The 19,667-nt window shown below is 37.0% G+C and overlaps 1 protein-coding gene across 2 annotated transcripts; it reads right to left on the bottom strand.

Annotated features, from left to right (window-relative positions):
• Window positions 1–994: 994 nt before the first annotated feature.
• On the bottom strand, window positions 995–19,309 carry LOC122291501 (CBL-interacting serine/threonine-protein kinase 3). Of its 2 annotated transcripts, XM_043099230.1 has the most exons (15): window positions 19,105–19,309; window positions 18,056–18,264; window positions 17,892–17,954; window positions 16,370–16,441; window positions 16,120–16,227; window positions 15,942–16,022; window positions 8,688–8,741; window positions 8,460–8,585; window positions 8,289–8,378; window positions 6,176–6,298; window positions 5,967–6,077; window positions 2,032–2,145; window positions 1,876–1,932; window positions 1,715–1,789; window positions 995–1,358 (listed from the first exon to the last, which is right to left on the bottom strand). In XM_043099230.1, exons 2-15 carry the CDS (start codon window positions 18,224–18,226, stop codon window positions 1,284–1,286), a joined length of 1,320 nt encoding a protein of 439 aa, XP_042955164.1. In that variant the 5' UTR covers window positions 18,227–18,264; window positions 19,105–19,309; the 3' UTR covers window positions 995–1,283. The 2 variants fall into 2 exon arrangements, with proteins under 2 accessions (XP_042955164.1, XP_042955165.1); XM_043099231.1 differs by lacking the exons at window positions 18,056–18,264; window positions 19,105–19,309 and adding an exon at window positions 17,285–17,343 and having other exon boundaries at window positions 17,892–17,940.
• Between the last annotated feature and the right edge of the window lie 358 nt (window positions 19,310–19,667).

Raw genomic sequence — 19,667 nt, 5'->3', positions numbered from 1 at the left:
AGGTCTAGTCTTTTCTCGAGGTCTAGCTCTTCCTCAATCAGTTGGATCCACCAGTCCATCCAGTTCGTCCTCCTTAAGTTTTGACACAACTTCTATCATTCCAAGTGAAATGATAATGGGTCCATAAGGGGTAAGATTTACTTGAAATCTCACTAAGTTAAACAACTAATGCACAAGGATAAATCATGCGAGATGAATGATAAATATGAAATGCATGTAATGCGAAAAAATCAATGTATATCTCCCATCCAGATTCCTTAACATTTTCAAAAAAACTGAGACAAATTTTCTTACAGAGAACACTTTCAGAAAAATATCACAACGTGTGGTATCGTTATAGTTCCCCATATGCACTATGAGTACCTGGTGGTGACCATAGTATAACTCACATTGAAACTACGTTGTCTGCAGACTCATTGTCAATCATTGGTAGCATAACATAACATCGTAACGTGTACACCCACCAATCTTAGTTAAAAAGAATCTATTTGAAACCTGTTGACTGTTCTTTGTCAACCCAGGGGTTAAACTACTCCATTCTTAAACACTCCAAAGCGGATAGAGTAATTCTATTAGGATAATTCCCCATTTTAACTTTTGGAGTCATGACAAAAATTATTTTTCATATTATGTTGAAAAAATATAATTCATGACGTGCATATGTAGCAAGCTTTCATATGAAAATGATATTTATATGCAATATGCTAAAAATGGTAAAAATATCACGTCATGTAAGTATGACTCCTAGAGATTGTACCCAAGAAGATTTAAATCTTAGAGCTAGGGAGAGCATATCCCTACCCAAGGCATTTTCCATCTGAGCCAACGGGTTAGCCCCTTTTTACTTCATTAAAAGAAGAGAAATTTTATATATATATATATATATATATATATAATTGTTTTGTAAGGAATTCTTTCTTGCTTTGGCATTCTTGTGGTTCGATTTCAATATCAAATCCGATCTCATATTAACAACTACTGGAAAGAGGACAGGTGAGAAAAAACACATCATTCTCATTTATAGTATCAAATAAAGATCGTTCTGTTTCAAGTGTCAAAAAAGACAAACATTGATCCTCTATGGGAGCTGTCCGTGCTTTCCAACAATAATAACATGGAAAACAATCGATAACACGTTGTCTAACTAAAGAAAGGGGGAAGAGGTGGATGGAGAAAGGAAAGAAAGGAGGACAGAAAAGAATAAACATTGAACAATACAACATTTTGCAAGGTACAGCATGAACAAATCGTTATGGACAATACTTTGAAGTGGAAACAGGAATTTACTTCATTTCTTGCATGTCTTCCTCGGTTTTCCAAACAACATCGTCCAGGCAGGTTGAGAGGCTTTTATAAAACTGCACAGAGAATGGGGGAAAAAGAAGATCCAGTAATTAAAGTATGTCAACTCCACTGCTCTGATTATTAGGCCTCTGCATCTATTCTATTATCTATATAAATTTCAAAGAATGTCTTTTACTTCTATTGTGTCACCTCAACACTTTTTTAATTAATTTTATTACAATTATTCATACAATGTTGTCAGTATTGACAGGTAGAAGTATTACTTGGTGATCTGTATGATCACGGGTACAGTCCCGTGAAATGTGGGAGGGAGTTACCAATCAGGAAATGAAAATCAGGCAAAATAAAAAAATGAAATAGAAAAGTTCAAAGCAAAAGAAGTTATCACAAGAGAATCAGAGATGCATACCTTATGAAACTCCAAAGTGTCCCCTTTTGCTTTCCGAACTTCAACCATATGAAGAGAAGGTGCCACTTGAAATATCTGATTAGAGGCATAAGAACAGGTAAAAATAGCGTGCCAAGCGTACCAAATTCATTTCATCAGTATCAATAAAACTTGAAATGTACCTCTGTAGCAACATTAAGGTTTCCCTTTCTTCCAGCTTTCACATTTTCAAGCTTCATCTATGGCATTTAATTAGATACCCATTTATTACACCCAAAACAGATAAAAGTACCATAAATCTTTGTGATTAATTTACATGCTAACTCTAACTCTCTCACCTTGTAGTTTTTCTTCTGTACGTCAAAACCAAGAGGCTTTGCGGCTTCTTCAATCTTATTGATGATCTCATTGGCAGGGCATTTAGATGTAAATCTCGTTTCTCTCTTAAATGCCTGCATCCAACAACATTATGAAGAAGCCCTCGCACAAGCATTAAACAATATATTTACCTAAAAACTTTAATCACCCTACTGACCAGATATATGGTCTGCCTACAAAAGATGGAGATATTCGCTACATAATATGCACACAGCCCTTTCTTTTCTTCTCTTTTTCCCTAGAAGTTGATTAACTCGCAGCCCTAATAAGCAGAAACCTCCATGGGTCTATTTTACGATAAAAAGACAGAACAAACAAACAACTCCCAAGATGAAAATATGATAGATAAAAAACCAAAAAACATATTACCAATTGATGTCCTAACCAAATGAAAATCCCTCCTATCACCAACAATTTTAATGAGAATTAAAATGGATTAGAGAATTCAGATCTAGGGAAACTTCTTCTGTAAAGTGATACTCCTTGAAATCCTGTTAGTCCTTCCTTAATGAAGAATAAATGAATAAGACATATACGGCCAATAGGGTAAAGAAAAAAAAGTACTATATCATCTTACCCTCAAATATGCCGTTAAATAATGACTTGTGACAATTCATCCCCCAAAACCAACTATTTGTTACAAATTGTCCCTCGAGTAAATTTAGGGCATTAAATTGGATAGTTTCTAGAAAATGACATTATTGCTCCCCATTGATAATAACAGTGACATAGTTGTCCTCCTCTAAAAAAACATTTAAAAAAAAAAAACAAAAAACTGAGTTTCCATGGCCCTCGCTCCTCTCTGAACTTATATATATATATACCATCAGTAACAAAGAAGCTTTATTAATGATTGTAATATACAAGAGCAACACCCATGCATGATTGTCTAAAGATACAATTACAATTGACCAATGGAATAAAGTATTTAAGAAAAAACATTCTAAGCCGTCTATTATCCGTTCGTGATCACTGAAACTATTTCATTTTTCTCCATCCACATGCACTGCCAAAGACAAATTGGGACCATTTTCCACATAGCTACAATTTGAGGATTAGTTTGGATGCCTCTCCAACTTACTAGCAAATCGACCACTCTTCTTGGCATCACCCAAAATAACCCCACTCTAGCAAAGATATCATTCCATAAGCTTATATGGCCACTACACACAGCAATAATAAGTGGTCAACTTCCCCCCTCCCCCCCCAAAAAAAAAAGAAGTCCCACTGTAATTTCTCTAACCAGAGAGCCACCTTGCCGGGTAGTGGAAATATTGATAAGAAAAAAGTAGGCAAGATGGAAAGCATGCTTTGTATCAACATAACCTTACAACTGTTGGACAAGTACATCCTCATCCAACTAGCCAATCTAGGCTCCATTTTCTCCAGCACTTCTTCCTATATACTTTGACTTCAACGAAGCACCCAATAGAAGACCGAGGTACTTTTCTTGGGCATTCCTGCCCTATTTATTTCAGTTTACATTAACATATAAAACTCTTACATTGCCTTTGACCTAAAAATCTCTTCGCAATTTATTCTCGTACTTTCTATATTAGGCTTCATTTTTTGTTAGACGAGTTTGTTAGGTTAGAAGATTTATTAGTGGGAAGAGTTTGTTATAGGGACATTATATTGTAATTTTGCAGTCCGTATAATAAAGGCTTGAGGGAGGTTACCTAACATCTTAGCCTTCCCTTTCTCTCTGCCTTCTATTCCATGTATACCATTCAACAATTTCTACACTTGTTTACCAAAAACACCATTCAACAATTTCTCATTGGCAAAGTGGATATAATGCTCTAGGTTAAGGGGAAGTGTTGGAAGAGGTTTTTAAGATCAGAAGATCGTCAGAGGAGTTTGTTAAGTGTATTTCGGATATTTTGTAGTAGTTTTCAAGTCTATATAATAAAGGTTTAAGGGAGGCAACGTAAAATGTTTAGCCTCCCTACAAGCTTTTTGTACTTCCCATGCGAACTGCTAAACATGGCAACAAAGACTAGCGTTTAACTCTCTTCCCTCTTTAAGATTCTTCCCAGCTTTTCCAGCTTATAATTTTTCTTTGTTCCTCATATCGGGCTTAATGCTTGTGATTGGCAGTAGATGGCACCATCATCACTATCATCATTCTTTTGATTTCACCATCATTTGTGTCATCCATTCTGTATCAACACCAGGACAGAAATCATGGATGCTTTGATGTGAGTTGTACCCCATATCAGAAAAATCAATCAGTTGTAGTTTCACCGTGGGGTGGTTGACAATATTAACAGTGGCCAGAAGTCAAACTGTGGTGGTTTCTCTTGGTTGTGTAGCAGTGGTGGTTTGTGTTTTTGGTAATTCAGTTTTGTTCTTCGCAGCGTTGTGATTAGTAAATCACCCTGTTGTTACCCTAGTAGTGGTTGCCACTTGCCAACAAAGTCTGTGTATCAATGGAAGATTTATGGCAGAATTTGAACAAGTCCTTCATTGCTTACAAGTAAATGATGTGAGCTATCCATTCCAGTCTATGGAAGAGATAGAAGAGATATAGGATTTGGTTTGGGTAGAGTTGAACCCAGATTCAACTCATCCCACAAAGGATCAGAAAGTGCACAAGAAGTCAGAAGCCCAACCCAAAAGAGATTCAATAACAACAATCCAAACCAGACCCACCATCCACCCAGGTCAAAGAATAATCCAAAATCTAATCGGGACAACCCAAGATTAGTTGGGCCAACTTGCCACCAGCAGTACTTGTCAGCCGGTACGGCATATTTGAGGGTAAATTTTGTATTCTTTTATACCATTTTGGTGGTTTGCTACAGATTTATACTGATACAAGGTATTTGTTTTTTAATTCAAGCCTTATTTCAGCCTGTTCAGACCAATTTGCATTCTTCTGATGCTGATACACAGCTATGTTGGCCAGTTAAATGTTAATTTGAACTATTCTTAAGAATCTTGCACGTTTCAATAACTTTTCAGCACTGCCAATGGTATTTCTGCTCACTTTGGTAATTATTGTGGGTTCTTGTAGGGGTATTGCTCTAGTTGGTGCCTTTTTGGTTTATTTGTTGCTGTTGGTGAATTGTTTTGCACGTTGAACAATCATGATGACAACAAAACCAGATATAATTGCATATTCTCCCCTTTCTGCTCCTATGACTTCAATGAAACTAAATGGGAGGAACTACGCTTATTGATCGAGATCTTTCGAGGTATCTGTTAGAGGAAAAGGTCTGTGCGATCACTTAACAGCAGAGAAGCCTAAGAATACTGGTCCTAAAAGACTTTGGGACCAGGAAGATAGTAGTCTATATAGTTTTGTAAGATGTTGTGTAGTATTGAGCCTGGATCATCTTGTATCTATTTTCCAACCACTAATGATATATGTCATCATCTCCAAGATGGATACTCTGGTATTGGGAAATATTACTCAGATTTATGAGGTGCAAACAATATTTTGAGCTTGAGCAAGAGCAACAATCTCAAGAGTACAGATGAGTAATACAATCAGGTTGTTGCCATATAAAAGAAGCAGAATGTATCAACCACTTTCCACTGATTTGAAAACTATGGACAAAGATGCCATGATGTAGATGTTTGGTTTCTTATTCGCTTGAAACCTGAGTATGAATCTGTGTCCCCGCAAATTTTGGGTTATTTTCTTGATCTAGAACAGATATTTTTTTCTTTTACCTGAAAATGTTACATAAGCTTGCTTTTCTGGGCTTTAAACTGACACAAAAAGAACCAAAAAGCCTGCTTTTGTTAATGCGCTTCGCTTACCAAGAGCAAAGCACTTTGGCTTCGGTACTTTGTGCTTGCGTGCACTTCTTCCAACAAATTCTATGGTAATATGATATATCAACTTAATAGTAATAAAAGAAAAGGAAGACTTTTAATATGGTACCTGTTCAATATCAAACAAATTCGAAAGGTTTAGCCCTTTTGACATTGAAATTAGCTCGAATGCATTCATAGCCGCTGGCTGTTCTTCCTTCTTCTCTGTCACATGATGCTCCTGTTATAATCTCAAAATGTCAAAATCTTATGAACTACAATACCGCAATTTCTTTCAAAGTCAATAACAACACTTCAGCAATACTCATCTGGACATACTTCAGAATCTTTAAAGACAGCTTCCACATCATCCAAATTTGTATCCTCTTTTTCCTCAAATACAGGGGGCTTATAGTCTTTCTTAAACCATTCATCTTCCAACATTTCAGGTATAGTAATACGCTGACATAGATAGATTAAAGTAAAAATCAGAGGCATAGATCATATATCAATTTTTATTTTTTTTTTCTTTATGGGACACAGATCATATATCCAGCTTGTAGTGAGAGAGAGTCACGAAACCGCATAACAATTTCAGCCAATGTAATTTGGTTCTCTTTTTTGTGGGAGCAGGAAGAGATCAGATTTTGACGTTCCAAAGGATCAAACTACACTAGTGTGACATAGTCAAAGAAGCAAACTCATGCCTATGCAACTGGAGATGAGGGGCTGGCTGAAGCAATGCATGGTCACTACCTTGGAAATCTAATAGCTTAAAAATACAAGGAAAAAAAATCTTTCGCCAATAAAACATTATTTTGTTTCAAGAATTGTTATGATGCCTTTTGGAAATTTAGAAGATATGAGTATATAAAATGATAAGATGAAGCGGATAGAATTATACATTTTAATTCTAAATTTGCAGATTTCTAGGTTTGAGTCCCCCACTGTTGTGCCTACTAAAAGAAACACATTATTAAATAAAGTATATTACAAGGTGAAACTGAACAAAGTGAAACAACACAAGGTATAATGCCTTTAATGTATATTCACAAGCTACAATTGTAAGGCACCAAGACAAAATGCAATCCCCTTTATCCTCTTAGATGGTTGTGTCCTAATTGAAGATTAGTGTAATAAAGCACAAAATCTACAGCTGTAAAGTTCCAATGTTTATATATTTAGGAGATTTTGTATCATGCTTTTTGTTGCTTATAAATCAAATTGTTTAAGATTCTTCCTGCACAAGTAACATGAAGTAGAATGTAGAAAACAGTTTTGTTCACAAATGTAAGCCCACACAATTCATTGGTTCTTACCTCTTAAGAACCTTATAATCTAACAAGACCTTGAAACCCTAAGGATGCCTTTTTTTGCTTTTGGGCATCATTCGGGAATCCGTTTGATTTTTTCCTAGACAATCACTGGCAACCACCACCTTTCCGAGCTTATGGCATATTAGATAACCTCACCAAATAGATCTAATGCCTTGTTAGCCTAGATGAACATATGATTGAAGTTCTTGAGAACGATCACAAGGCGTCTAAATGGTGAATGTAAAAGAGAACCTAGGCATCTCAACTTGTTTTTTGATAATTAATAAAATTTTCAATAAAAGGCACAATCCAAGTACCAAGTATGTTAAAAAAAAATACAGGTATCTCAAAGGAGAAAAAGAAACAAGAAAATCTAGAAAGTTGAGCACGTTAGAAATCTATTGAAACTCTCTAAAGGAAGTGTTAAAATTGTCATGAGTAGAACATCCCTTGCTGTCTGGTTGAACTTTAACAAATCCAGGTAATGGAGTCTGTTCAACTGTATATTTAAAATCTGTTTGCAAAATGTTTGATTGGTTTCATTTGTTCAACAGAAATGTCATCACAATTTTGAGTTTTTTTTTTTTTTTAATGATTTTAGCAAGTATTATTTATAGAATGCCACGGTCAAAAAATTATGATCAATATATATATATATATATATATAAATTGTATGTTAATATATGAAATTATATTTCCCTAAGGGCTGCTCAAGTTGTAAGAGCCTTGGTCTTGGTGGTAGCTCCCTTCAGGTCTAAGGTCTGATCCTTGGATGCAAATAATTTTAGGAGCCATCCGAATAGGGGAGTTTCCCCTTGAATTAACCGATGTGTACTTGTAAGAAACTCCTTGCAGGGAGCTTGTGCACCCCCAGTGCCAATCAAAAAAATATGCAATGATATGCTCAAAAAACATTCAGTTTTTGCTGAAAGCTTTATATTCTTCTTACTCAATTTGGTATGAAAAGGCTAAATTTTCATCATGAACTGAAATCCTTGCATTAATTGATACCATGAAAAATCAGAATCTACACTTCTAAGATACAAAGTTACCTACGACAATCCGATTCAATGTTTATGAGATATAGGGAAGACCACAAAATCATTAAGAGAATGTACTGTAGTAAAATAACTTACAGTCATAGGGTTGGGATCCAAGATTCGGGTTATTAATTTCATGGCGTCAAAAGAGAGCCATGGAGGGCAAACAAATTCAGCAGCTGAAATCTGAAAATACAGAAAGTGGGTGATATACAGAAGATGGAGAATCACAGGAGGATTTTGCTGTAGAATTTATAAAATGCTCACTTTTTTATACAGGATCATAAGATTAGAATCATCAAAAGGCAAGTAACCTGCAAGCAATACAAAGAGTATTACTCCACATGACCACAAGTCTGCAGTTGCCCCATCATAGCCTCTATCATTAAGAACCTAAACAGCAAGATTGCATATAGTTAATGACCTAAGAACAAAAGCATAGAAATGGGCATAAATTTTTAAAACAGTATAAACGTGATATGGAACAGTTCCCACCTCAGGAGCAACATAATTTGGTGTCCCACAGGTGGTGTGAAGCAGGCCATCATCCTGAAAATTGAACCGTAGTGTGAGAAACACAAGCAAGATTCTGACTAAATTTATGGAATAACTGCCAAAGCTTAAAATGGATGAGAGAGAGGTAGCAAAAGCAAATTTCCATATAGTTGCTGAAGTGCTATAAACAAAAATTAGATAATTATACTATTTTATTATGCAGATTGGTTGGAAGTTAATGGAAGACTGATAACTTGACCCAACAATACCAGATACTTCATTCCTTATATAGAAGCTACAAAATCAGGTGGCCCACAGTTAATAAGCTCATGTTGCTTCAATGAGAATTGTCTTTCAATATCGTTTAGCACATTTTTCCATAGCATACCATACCTAGGCAAGGATAAATAATGAATCTAAAAAGGACTAAAGCTCATCGGAAACATTTCCACTTGTAATGTTCGAACATGGTTTTTTTTCTTTTTTCTTTTTGACTCGATAAGCCAATGTAAGGTTCATAAATACCAAGTCTCTTCAAGTTGAAGAAATTCACATTCCACTCCATACATGCTGTCACTGTGTCAAATTAAAGGTCTGTTCATACACCTCTCTCTCCGTAGTGCCAACCAGAACGTGCCCTGAATTTACTCAGACCAGTCCAATACATCTTAACACTAGAAGTAAGATTCATTTGTGACAAATAAAGACAAAATTTCCAGTAGAAAAAAAAAAAAAAATTAAAAAAAAAAAAAAAAGACATTTATTTTTAATTTTTTTTTCAACAACCATCAAGAGGGACTCCTACCCTAGGCGTCTTCAAATATCCCTACAAATAAAGCTAGGGGCCACAAAGCTTGAGTAAGAAGCACAATGCTCATATTTGAGAAAGAGGTGCTTATATATAATGTTGATAAAGGTGCATTAGCACATCTACAGTATGAGGGTCATTTTCTTGCTTGTTAGTGCTTTAGAAATTTTGCGAGGCATTAGCTTAATAACAATTGAGGGCTTTTCACCTCTTGTTGCCCCTCGGTAGAATGATCATTCTTAATGATTTGGAAGGATGCTGAGATCAATTGATCAATACAAATCTCAAGTCTGTACGGTTGAGTGTCACCTCCTTGTCCTAGAGGCTCTCTCACCAAGGAGGGACATACTATCATGACAAAATTCTGCACTATCCCTTGGTTCCTTCATTGTCATTGGTCCTTTTGACACAAGATCCTTAGCCACCCAGTACAATCTATCTCTCTCTATTTTTTTTTTTTTTATAAGTAGGAAATTTATTAATAAACGTAATTAGGCATAGCCCAAATACACAGCAAGTGTACATAGAGAGACACCTAATTACAATACAAGAAATTCCTATAAATCTTTTCAATTTTAATAGAAACCCCAGCCAGCAAAGGAAAGAGAGAGGAAATATGTTGGAAGATTAGATAGCGTAATCTTTATCAAAGTGATTCTACCCCCTTTAGACAAATATAACTTTTTCCAGCCGGCTAACCTCATCTCAATCTTCTCAATCACTCCATCCCAAATCAAAACAGACTTGTGCGGGGCACCTAGGGGAAGACCAAGATACCTCAGAGGCAGCAACGATATCTTACATCCCAAGATATTAGCCAAATCTGAAATATTCGAAACTGAGCCCACCAGAACAATTTCAGACTTGGTCAAATTAATTCGAAGTCCCGAAACAGCTTCAAAACATAATAAAAGAACTCTTAAAGACCAAAGCTGTTCTCGATTGGCTTCACTGAAAATAAATGTGTCGTCGGCAAAGAGGAGATGAGAGACTTTTACACCACTCTAAGAATCACAGCCCACCCCAAAACCCAACAAGAACCTACCTCCCACCGCCACTTCAATCATTCTACTCAAAGCATCAATGACAAGAACAAAAAGGAAAGGAGATATCAGATCTCCTTATCTCAAACCACGTGAACTATCAAAGAAACCAACCGGGTTGCCATTCACCAATATGGAAAATCTCAGTGTAGAAATACAATGCTTAATCCACATACACCACTTCTCACCAAAACCATATCTCCCTGATAAATACATAGAAACTCCCAACAAACATGGTTGTATGCCTTTTCCATATCCAATTCAATCAAAACTCCAGATTCACCCCTTTTAATTCTATAATCCAAACATTCATTAGCTATTAAAACAGAATTCTAGTATTTTTCTTCCTCTCACAAAAGCTTTATGTGACTTCAATATAATCTTTTCCATCACCACACTCATACGATTGGCCAGCACCTTAGATATTATCTTGTAAACCCCATTAACCAAGCTAATTGGCCTGAAGCTGCCCCCACCCTTTTAGGAATCAAAGCTATAAAAGTAGCGTTGAAACTTTTCTCAAATTTCATAACAGAATGAAATTCCAGAAAAACCTTAATAATGTCTTCCTTCACTATCCCAACAAGCTTGGAAAAAAGCCATAGAAAACCCGTCCGGACCCCTAGCCCTATCTTTTGGCATTCCTTTAACAACATCAAGCACTTCTTCTTCTTCAAAAACTCACTCCATCCATTCTGCACTTGCTTGGTCAATAGCATCAAAAGACAATCCGTCTAGCTTTGGTCTCCACGAATATTCTTCCTTGAACAACTTCTCATAAAAATTGACAGCATGTTCCTTGATGACCTCTTGATCCGAAAGCATGTTTTCACCATCTTGAATAACTTCAATTGCATTGTTCCTTCTATGAGAGTTCGCCATTTGATGAAAAGCTTTTGTACACTGATCACCTTCCTTCAACCAACGAACTCTTTTTTTGATAAATTTCAACCAACGAACTCTAGATTTCTGCCTCCAAGAAATTTCCTCCATTAAAGTGATCTTTTCTAGTTCAGCTACCACCCCTTTTTAACTCTCCAAATCCTCACCTGAAATAACCCCCAACAACTCCCTTTCCTCCAAACATTGCAGCTGTTGTAACAAAAGCTTCCTTTTCTTTTCAATGTTCCCAAACTCCTCAACATTCCATTTTTTCAGATCTTTTTTTAGAGCTTTGAGTTTACCAGCCAAAACAAAACTCGGAGTGCCATAAAACAAATATGAAGACCACCACTGCCTCACCCTTTCCACAAAACTCATCCTCCAGCCACATTTTCAAATTTAAAGTATTTACGGCCAGAAATCTAACCAGCCTCAACCATGTCCTTCCGTTGGACCACGTAAAAACCCCTCCTGCCATCGGTAAATCAATAAATTCTAAATCAATAATCAGATTAGAGAAATCATTCATCGCATTAGCGAAATGAGAATCCCTCACTCTTTCACTAGGAAACCTCGTAACATTGAAATCCCCTCCAAAACACCAAGGAAGATCCCAATAACAGCAAATGCCCGCCATTTCATCCCATAAAGCTCTCCTATTAATCTCCAAATTAGGGCCATAGATGCCAGCAAAAGCCCATTCCACTCCATCATCCACATACTTAAAATGACACACCACCAACTATTCTACCACAAAATGATCTATCAAGCCACAACCCTCCCATCCCACATAACAATGATTCCACCCGACGCCCCATCTACTACTAATTCCACCTACCCCACACAATGACAACTCGACAAACTACTAACAATTCCACCTATTTCTGAATCAGATTTCTTACCCGAAGGCCCTTACACAGGTCATTCAATCCCCGTACATTCCAAGAGAGAATCTTTGGCTTCATACCACACTATTGCTCACCCTGTCGTTGTGCCTACCTCTACTAGCACTACCTTCCCTTACATCATAATTGATAGAACAAACCAATCTCTTAAGCTCTCTTTCTTTTCTTGAGCAGGATCTAGCCAACAAAGGCATACCCCCTTCAATGGCGATAAGAAGAGCTTTAAATTACTCTTTGAAGCCCTCACATGAAATTCCTATGCAATCGTGGATTTCGTCCACCTTCTGTAACACCCAATCAAAATGAGCTCCTGCCCATGAACACACTGGAGGCACAGAGAAAATGGGACTAGGCTCTTCCCCCACATCTTCCAATCCATTACGCAAAGCCTCCACACCAGACCCCCTGGATACCAACCGTAAGTCAAGTTCTTCAATAGAAACCTCATCCGAAATGCCCAAAACCTCATCCTCAATGGTGCACAAAAGCCTAGATAATTCCTCCTCAACATTCAACTGAGGAGACACTCTCACAAAATAGTCAAATACGGCTTCACTAGATACTAAAAATGGCAACTAGGAAGCATTGGTTTGGTTGGGGACACTAGAAACACCTTGAGGATCAAGAAAAACCTCATTTCGCATTGCCGGATAGGTATCCACGGCCCCTCCACCACTTATTTCCATGCTCAACACGGAGATTGGAGCTAACTCAGGAATAGGATGGTCGCCGATCGCCGGCAACCTGTTCTGTTACTTCAGAGATATGGCCTGAACAACTGCCGGCGATTTCTAAGAGGTATTTGCGCTCAAGCCCGAGGAAGAGGACCTGATAGGATGTTTGACCCTCCACGTTTTGAAAACGGGCCTTGAAGTCAGGACTCCGGCCTTTTTGGTTCAGCCCAGCCCATCACCACATCCATTTGTCAACTTAAGTCCTTTATCAATAGATGAGGGTGGGTTTAAATGAAATGGGCTATTCTTCCCCCTGCTCAAGCCCATGACCAAATTCAAGCCCATGTCTATTTTGGTCATTAATCCATAATCTTCTTCATAACTCCCGATAACTCTGCTCTAGCGGCCAACAACACCCCTTCAACTTCCGACCATCGGAATAACCACAAAATGTAAACCACCCACCCCACATTCCTCCTTATGACGCCACTTGTCAACATGAAATGAAGACTGCCGACCATTTTGAACCTCAACGCCAATAACCTTCCCTTTCCTCTGACTAACATCCTCCTCACTGTGTGATCTATTTCCTGCCGGAATACATGCTAGTTTCTTCAAGACAAGCACCCCTTTAGAGGGGAACCTTCCCCGAAGGCAGTGAACCATTAGACCCCTCCTTATACCTTACTTGAGCTTGAAAGACATGAGCACTTTGAGCTTTGTTTTCATCAACCGGAACAAAGACTTTAGAGCCAGCCACTACGTGAGCATTGAACACGAAATCTTCCCAACCTCTACCCTTCAAACCTCCAAGAATAATCAGAGAACCCCTCTTATTCCCATTCCCATAATCGTCCACTAAAAGAAAGCGCCCCCTCGAATTTGCAAGACGCTGAATAATAAGGACACCATGACCATCCCACACCTTTCTGACAAAACCAAAATGCCAAGGGTGAGCCAAGCAATCTCCTTAACCACCCATGACATTGCCGAGACACTATAAGGGAAACAAGCTTGACCACCCTTTTGCTTCTCTCAGTAATGCGAATAAAATTACCCCCTCTTTCGAACAAAACAAAAGACTTCGATTCTACTTTCAAACGGCTGAAGCTCGACATCGAACCCTCTCCTTCACTAGTCTATCAAGTTCACTCAACCCTCTCCTTCACTAGTCTATATTTATACGCAATATCTTTAAGTCTAACTACTGATTCTTGCTCTTAGTTCCTCTCTTGTTGGTGCTTGTAGTGCACTTGTCATACATTAGTTTATGCAATAGCAGTAGTGCTTATAAATTGACCGCACTCGGTCACTATAAGGCCCTGTCAGGTATAGTACAGGAGGTGGTCCATGACAGGTTAAATATAGCATAGGTGGTCGTTACTCTTACCTTCTTAAGTGTGTGCATCCTATGCTGATTGCTATGAACTTGAATCTTCTACTCATAGATTCACATTTCTAGATCCCTCCATGCTTATTATCCAAATCTCCCAAGTCTCTTCACCATTTTGGTCCATGCCTCCATTATTGGAGGAGGAGCCCACTGTAATAATGCTTCATCTGACATTCTTCTCATTGAACAAACTTGCTGGCCCAACTGGAGGTGGGATCTATCTTGGAAAGGTCAATAGAAATAGCTTTGAGAAGCTTTTTGATTGCTTTCTTCTATCATGCCCAAAGGCATCTACATGGACAAAGAACAGGTCATTCAACATGGGGGGGTCCAACCCAATCTATTGTATATATAACAGGAAACACACCCTAGATGCATTCTGCAATGAAGCCACTACATGTTTGTGATAAAACACCCATTTTGCAATCCTTTACAGCTAAAGAACATGACTGCAATCGAAATCCCACCATAGAGCTAGGTAAGACAATAGCATCCTAAACCTAACTTTTGCAGATGGATCTCAATTAACATTAGAAACGGGAAATGTACAAATTTATGGACTGCACGGCCTCATCAAATTAAAATCTCCCATCCTACAATTATTGTTTTGAGGTTCTTTCCCGCCATCCATGCATCATAGGTCAAGCTTATAGATTTTTCATTTGTGGGGAATAAAACTATCATGCACCTTGCATTTCAGGTGCTACGTATGGAATTCTATATGATGGCAATGAAACAAATGAGTGGCACATCAATACACCCAAAGAAACGGAAAATCCAAAATTTTTTGAATTTATGGTTTTTTTTATCAGTAAATAGGATTTTTATTAAAAATAGGCGAAGCCAAGTACACAGGACATATACAAGAACCACACTGACATAACATTGATTCAATATACAGTTAATAACAGTTTTTTTTTTTTTTTTAATTTACAGTTAACGTTGATTTAATCAGCACTGACATAATAGCAATATTTCATCTATCAGCAAGGATTTCCAAATGCCTAAAAGAGATTGGTCACAAAAAATGTCAAATATTTGACATAATCTGTTATCGTTGGCGACAGAACAGTTATCTCCTAATCATTAGACCGGATCTCCTCTCCAATAGAGAAATCCATTTTGCCAAGTAAATATATCTAGATTTTTCTTTTTTCTGCCCTTTGCCGAAGTAAAAATTTTGTTAACTATGCCACTTTGAACAGCGTAATATTCATGCTCCAAAGTATAAGGAAGAGAAAAAGACACGACAGTATCTCTTACACTACCCCATCAGCATTAACCATGTCTTTTCCAAAACATTTTCCCTTGTTACAAGAAAATTAAAATTTCATAGAAATTTTAGGAAGAGATATACTTTTAATTTTCCTCCTTTATCACAGAAATCCAGGAACATTTGCCTTTCATCTTTTTTAGCGTCAGTCTTAATAACATCGGTATACTTCAAAGCTGAACACAATAATGAAAAGACACTTAAGGAAACCAAGCTCAAATTGATAATTGAACATAAACAAACAAGGAGATGTTTAGAAGACATGAAATTATTTACCCTGACTTGTTGGGACAGGGCACTCAATCCAAAATCAGAAACTTTAAGGTTTCCATAAGCATCCAACAGCAAATTTTCTGGCTGCAAGAAAATCCATCAAATTAAATGAAAATAGAAAATGAGTCTTCCCTGCTAGATTAACTGATTTTTGGCTGGGGTGGTTAGAAAGGTCATGCACCTTCAGGTCTCTGTGATAAACACCCCTGCTATGGCAATAATCAACGGCATTAATAAGCTGCTGGAAATATCTGCGTGCTTCATCTTCCCTCATCCGTCCATGGTTTACCTTAATAATAATAAAAACTCTCATAAAAAATTATTTACTATCATTGCCAATCTATGTTCAGCAAAAAGGGAGAAACACAGCATTGTGGAAGTATTTTAAGCAAGTGGGATTGGTGAAACTGCATTTTAATTCGACAACTCACAATCTTATCAAATAGTTCTCCTCCTGTGACAAACTCAATAACAATGAATATCTTCGTCCGGCTCCCCATTACCTGAAAAGAAAATATTAATTATTCAGAAAACATGCCCAATAAGGAAAGAAAACTATCATCTAAATCAGTTTTTGTTAGTGTTCCTTTTCATGTAAGTTCTTTCCACATGCTTGAGGGTACTGCAATTACCCTCAAAGCCTCCCAAGTCAAATCTGAGGACTGGAAACACCCACAACCCCATCTTGCACCATGTCTGCTCTATTCTAGATGGAAAGCATGGTTACATCATGTATGCAGTAGAAAATTCCCAAAAACATGTTTGTGATGCTTGTTTTCTCTTTGGGAAGGAGATATATCATAAGAGAATGACTATAAGCAGAAAGTCTGAAAGAGAGAGAGAATGTAAGTAATAGAATCAAATTTTCCCAAAAGCAAATCATCTAAAAAAATGTTTGTCAAATTGTGATGGTTTGAGAGATTTAATTTATATGGGATTGACAGCCCAAAAGGATGAAGGTTGATAGCATTCATCAAGCAGTAAATGTACTTGTCAGATGTGTGTTGAAGTGGTTTGCATACTTGGCATGTCCTGATGTATTTTATTTCTAGCACTTGAAAGTGTTTACTTTCATCAATGATCCGTTTACACACGCTTTGCATTGGCATAACACGGAACATGATGAAGGAATGGACTATCCATTCCTCATGGATAGGAATAGGGCAAAACATTGTAATATTTCTCGGATTTAGATGAAAGAGTAATGAGTATGACAGATAAAAGGCACGAAACTGAATTCATTGCTGGATTTCAGTTCCTTTATTGGCAATAAAACATGCAGTAGAGAAGGCTAAGAGAACTCAATAGAAGGTAACCCAGAGTTTCCACGTTCTTCTTGCACATACATGACCGAGTGATCACTATGATGCTCCGTTTCCTCACGTTATCCAGGATAAGAATCTTCCTGAAGCAGCAGTTCAAATGAAGAAGTTCACTCTATGGGGCCCTATTAATAAACTTCCATGGGAAAGGGGCCAACAAAACATTGTAAGATGAGTTTACTTCAAACATTCCTTTCATTCAAACATTGCTACACCCAAGAATTTCCACCAGACTAGCTACATTCCCAACCCAATAAACAAGAAGCAGTTCTGACTTAACCAAATTAAACTTCAAGCCAGAGGCGGGTTCAAAGGAATGGAATAAGAGCCGCAAGTAATCAAGGTGATCTTCGTTCGCCTCATAGAATACAAGGGTAACACTTGGAAAGATCATATCAACCGAGCATAAAAGAAAAAAGGGGGACTTCTCTTAATCAAAACTCAGCTTATGAACATTTTCAGAAACTGAAGTTAGTCGAGCTAATTTCAAATCAAAACCGGGGGTAATCCATGTAAACAAACCACTTTTTTTCAATTGCACAGAATTTAAGGATACTGGGTCGGAATATTATTGAATGATTCAGAGAACTTTATAAGATGAGAAGACGAGAGAGAGAGAGAGAAAGAGAACCTCGTATAGTTGAACGACATTTGGATGCTTTATTAACTTCATTGTTGCTATTTCCCGCCTGATCTGGAGAAGTGATCAAAGAGAAATATTTATCAAACCTTTCCTCAACGAAAGAAAATAAAAATTTGACAATTAAACAAAAAAAAAACAGCGGCATTATCGACCTGTTCAGCCATCTTGTGTTTGAGAACCTTCTCTTTGTCGAGAATCTTAAGAGCCACGGGTTCCCCAGTCTCCGAGTTTCTAGCGAATTTCACTTTGGCGAATGTCCCCTCGCCGATCGTTCTTCCCACCTCATATTTACCCACACGACGCTTTACTTTAGCTTGATTCATTCTTCAATTGCGGGTTGGACTCTTCTCAGATAATCTTGCTGAAAGGCATGACCAAAAACATAGGTATAACTCTTACACATTTCACATAAAAGAAAAATGAGGTCAATGCATGAAATGAAATGATCATTCTTAAAAGATCTGCTTCAATGTGTACACACGACTACCATTATCTCCAACAGACCAAAATGTCAAAAAGGATAGCAAGAAACATTTAGCAGTAAGCTCAAAACTTTCTGCTAAAAAGAGCCATACCGAAGGAAGAAAAAGCACAACGAAGTCTTGCGCATAGATTTCTAGTTAAATAACAGCGAGAGATTGGCAGACAAATAACAACTATAAAACACTTGTATTAAAATCAAATAGCCGAGTGGAATAGAAATTGTGGAAAGTGGGATCAATTCAAAGCACAAGAACCCCAAGACTAACACCAGTGATTCCTATTTCAGAGAGAGGGAGGAAAAGAGAAGTTTTGGGAATAAGCGATGATCACCTTAGGTCCAACAGCGGAATTGAGTCAAAATCCAAACAAAAAGCTACTAAAGAAACCCGGAAAAATTCAAACGAATCAATCTTCGAAGGTGGGCAGACACCAAAAACTCAGAAAATCTCAAAAGTTAAATCCAAAAGTGGTAAAGTTTTTCATTTCAAGAGATCGACTTTTGAGAACCGAGACTGAATCGACAAACAAAGCAAAGAGCTTTGTGGACAAAGCTTAAGGCAATTTGAACAACCGCATCACGCATATGTATTATAGACAAATAGATCAAGAATCATTTTTAATTAATTAAAGATAATTTCGTAAATTGATTCTATACATATATGTATACACATACACAGAGAGAGAGAGAGAGAGAGAGAGAGAGAGAGAGAGGATATACATGAAAATTTAGATAAGGAGAAGGAAAGTGGCAAGGCTGGAGCTGATTACAGATCTTCAGCGAATGGCTTTTGAGCTGGCTCAGAGGGCAGTATGTGCGCTACAGATGTTGATTATTTCCGGTTGTGTATGATCACTGCAACCAGACAAAAACTTCTCGGCAGCCAATTTTCGAAGAACCTCTTTACTCTTACTAGTAACCGATACACATAATAAATCCAACTGTCCGATTTAATGCCTTACTTCTTTATTATTATTACTATTATTATTATTATTATTATTATTTGAAAATGAATTCTGGAATATGATGTCACATTAAATATGATGTCCGATTATTCTCTTAATATTTTTTAACATTGTATTAAATAATAAATTCACAAATAAAATATAATAAATAATTTTTAATTATTTAATATTATATTATAAAATAATAAAATAATAATATTAAAAGAGACAATAAATAACATTATTCTTAAACATAAATTATCATAAATAGCACTAATATTTTAGAATTTTAAGTTAAGTAATCGGATTGAAAAAATTCGACATAAAATACTTAGGAGT

The sequence above is a fragment of the Carya illinoinensis genome, chromosome 13 (assembly GCF_018687715.1).
Source record: "Carya illinoinensis cultivar Pawnee chromosome 13, C.illinoinensisPawnee_v1, whole genome shotgun sequence".
NCBI classification, from domain to species: Eukaryota; Viridiplantae; Streptophyta; class Magnoliopsida; order Fagales; family Juglandaceae; genus Carya; species Carya illinoinensis.
The sequence above is the reverse complement of the archived record's forward strand: the minus strand, read 5'-3'. Positions and strand labels throughout refer to the sequence as shown.

Bases quoted from the DNA above. Each gene is read 5' to 3' on its own strand.
- LOC122291501 (XM_043099230.1), bottom strand. From the start codon at position 18,226: ATGAATCAAGCTAAAGTAAAGCGTCGTGTGGGTAAATATGAGGTGGGA. The intron at 16,442-17,891 runs GTTCTCTTTCTC...TTTTCTTTTCAG, and splicing joins ATGTCGTTCAACTATACGAG to GTAATGGGGAGCCGGACGAA. The intron at 8,586-8,687 runs GTGGGAACTGTT...CTTGCTGTTTAG, and splicing joins CAAATTATGTTGCTCCTGAG to GTTCTTAATGATAGAGGCTA.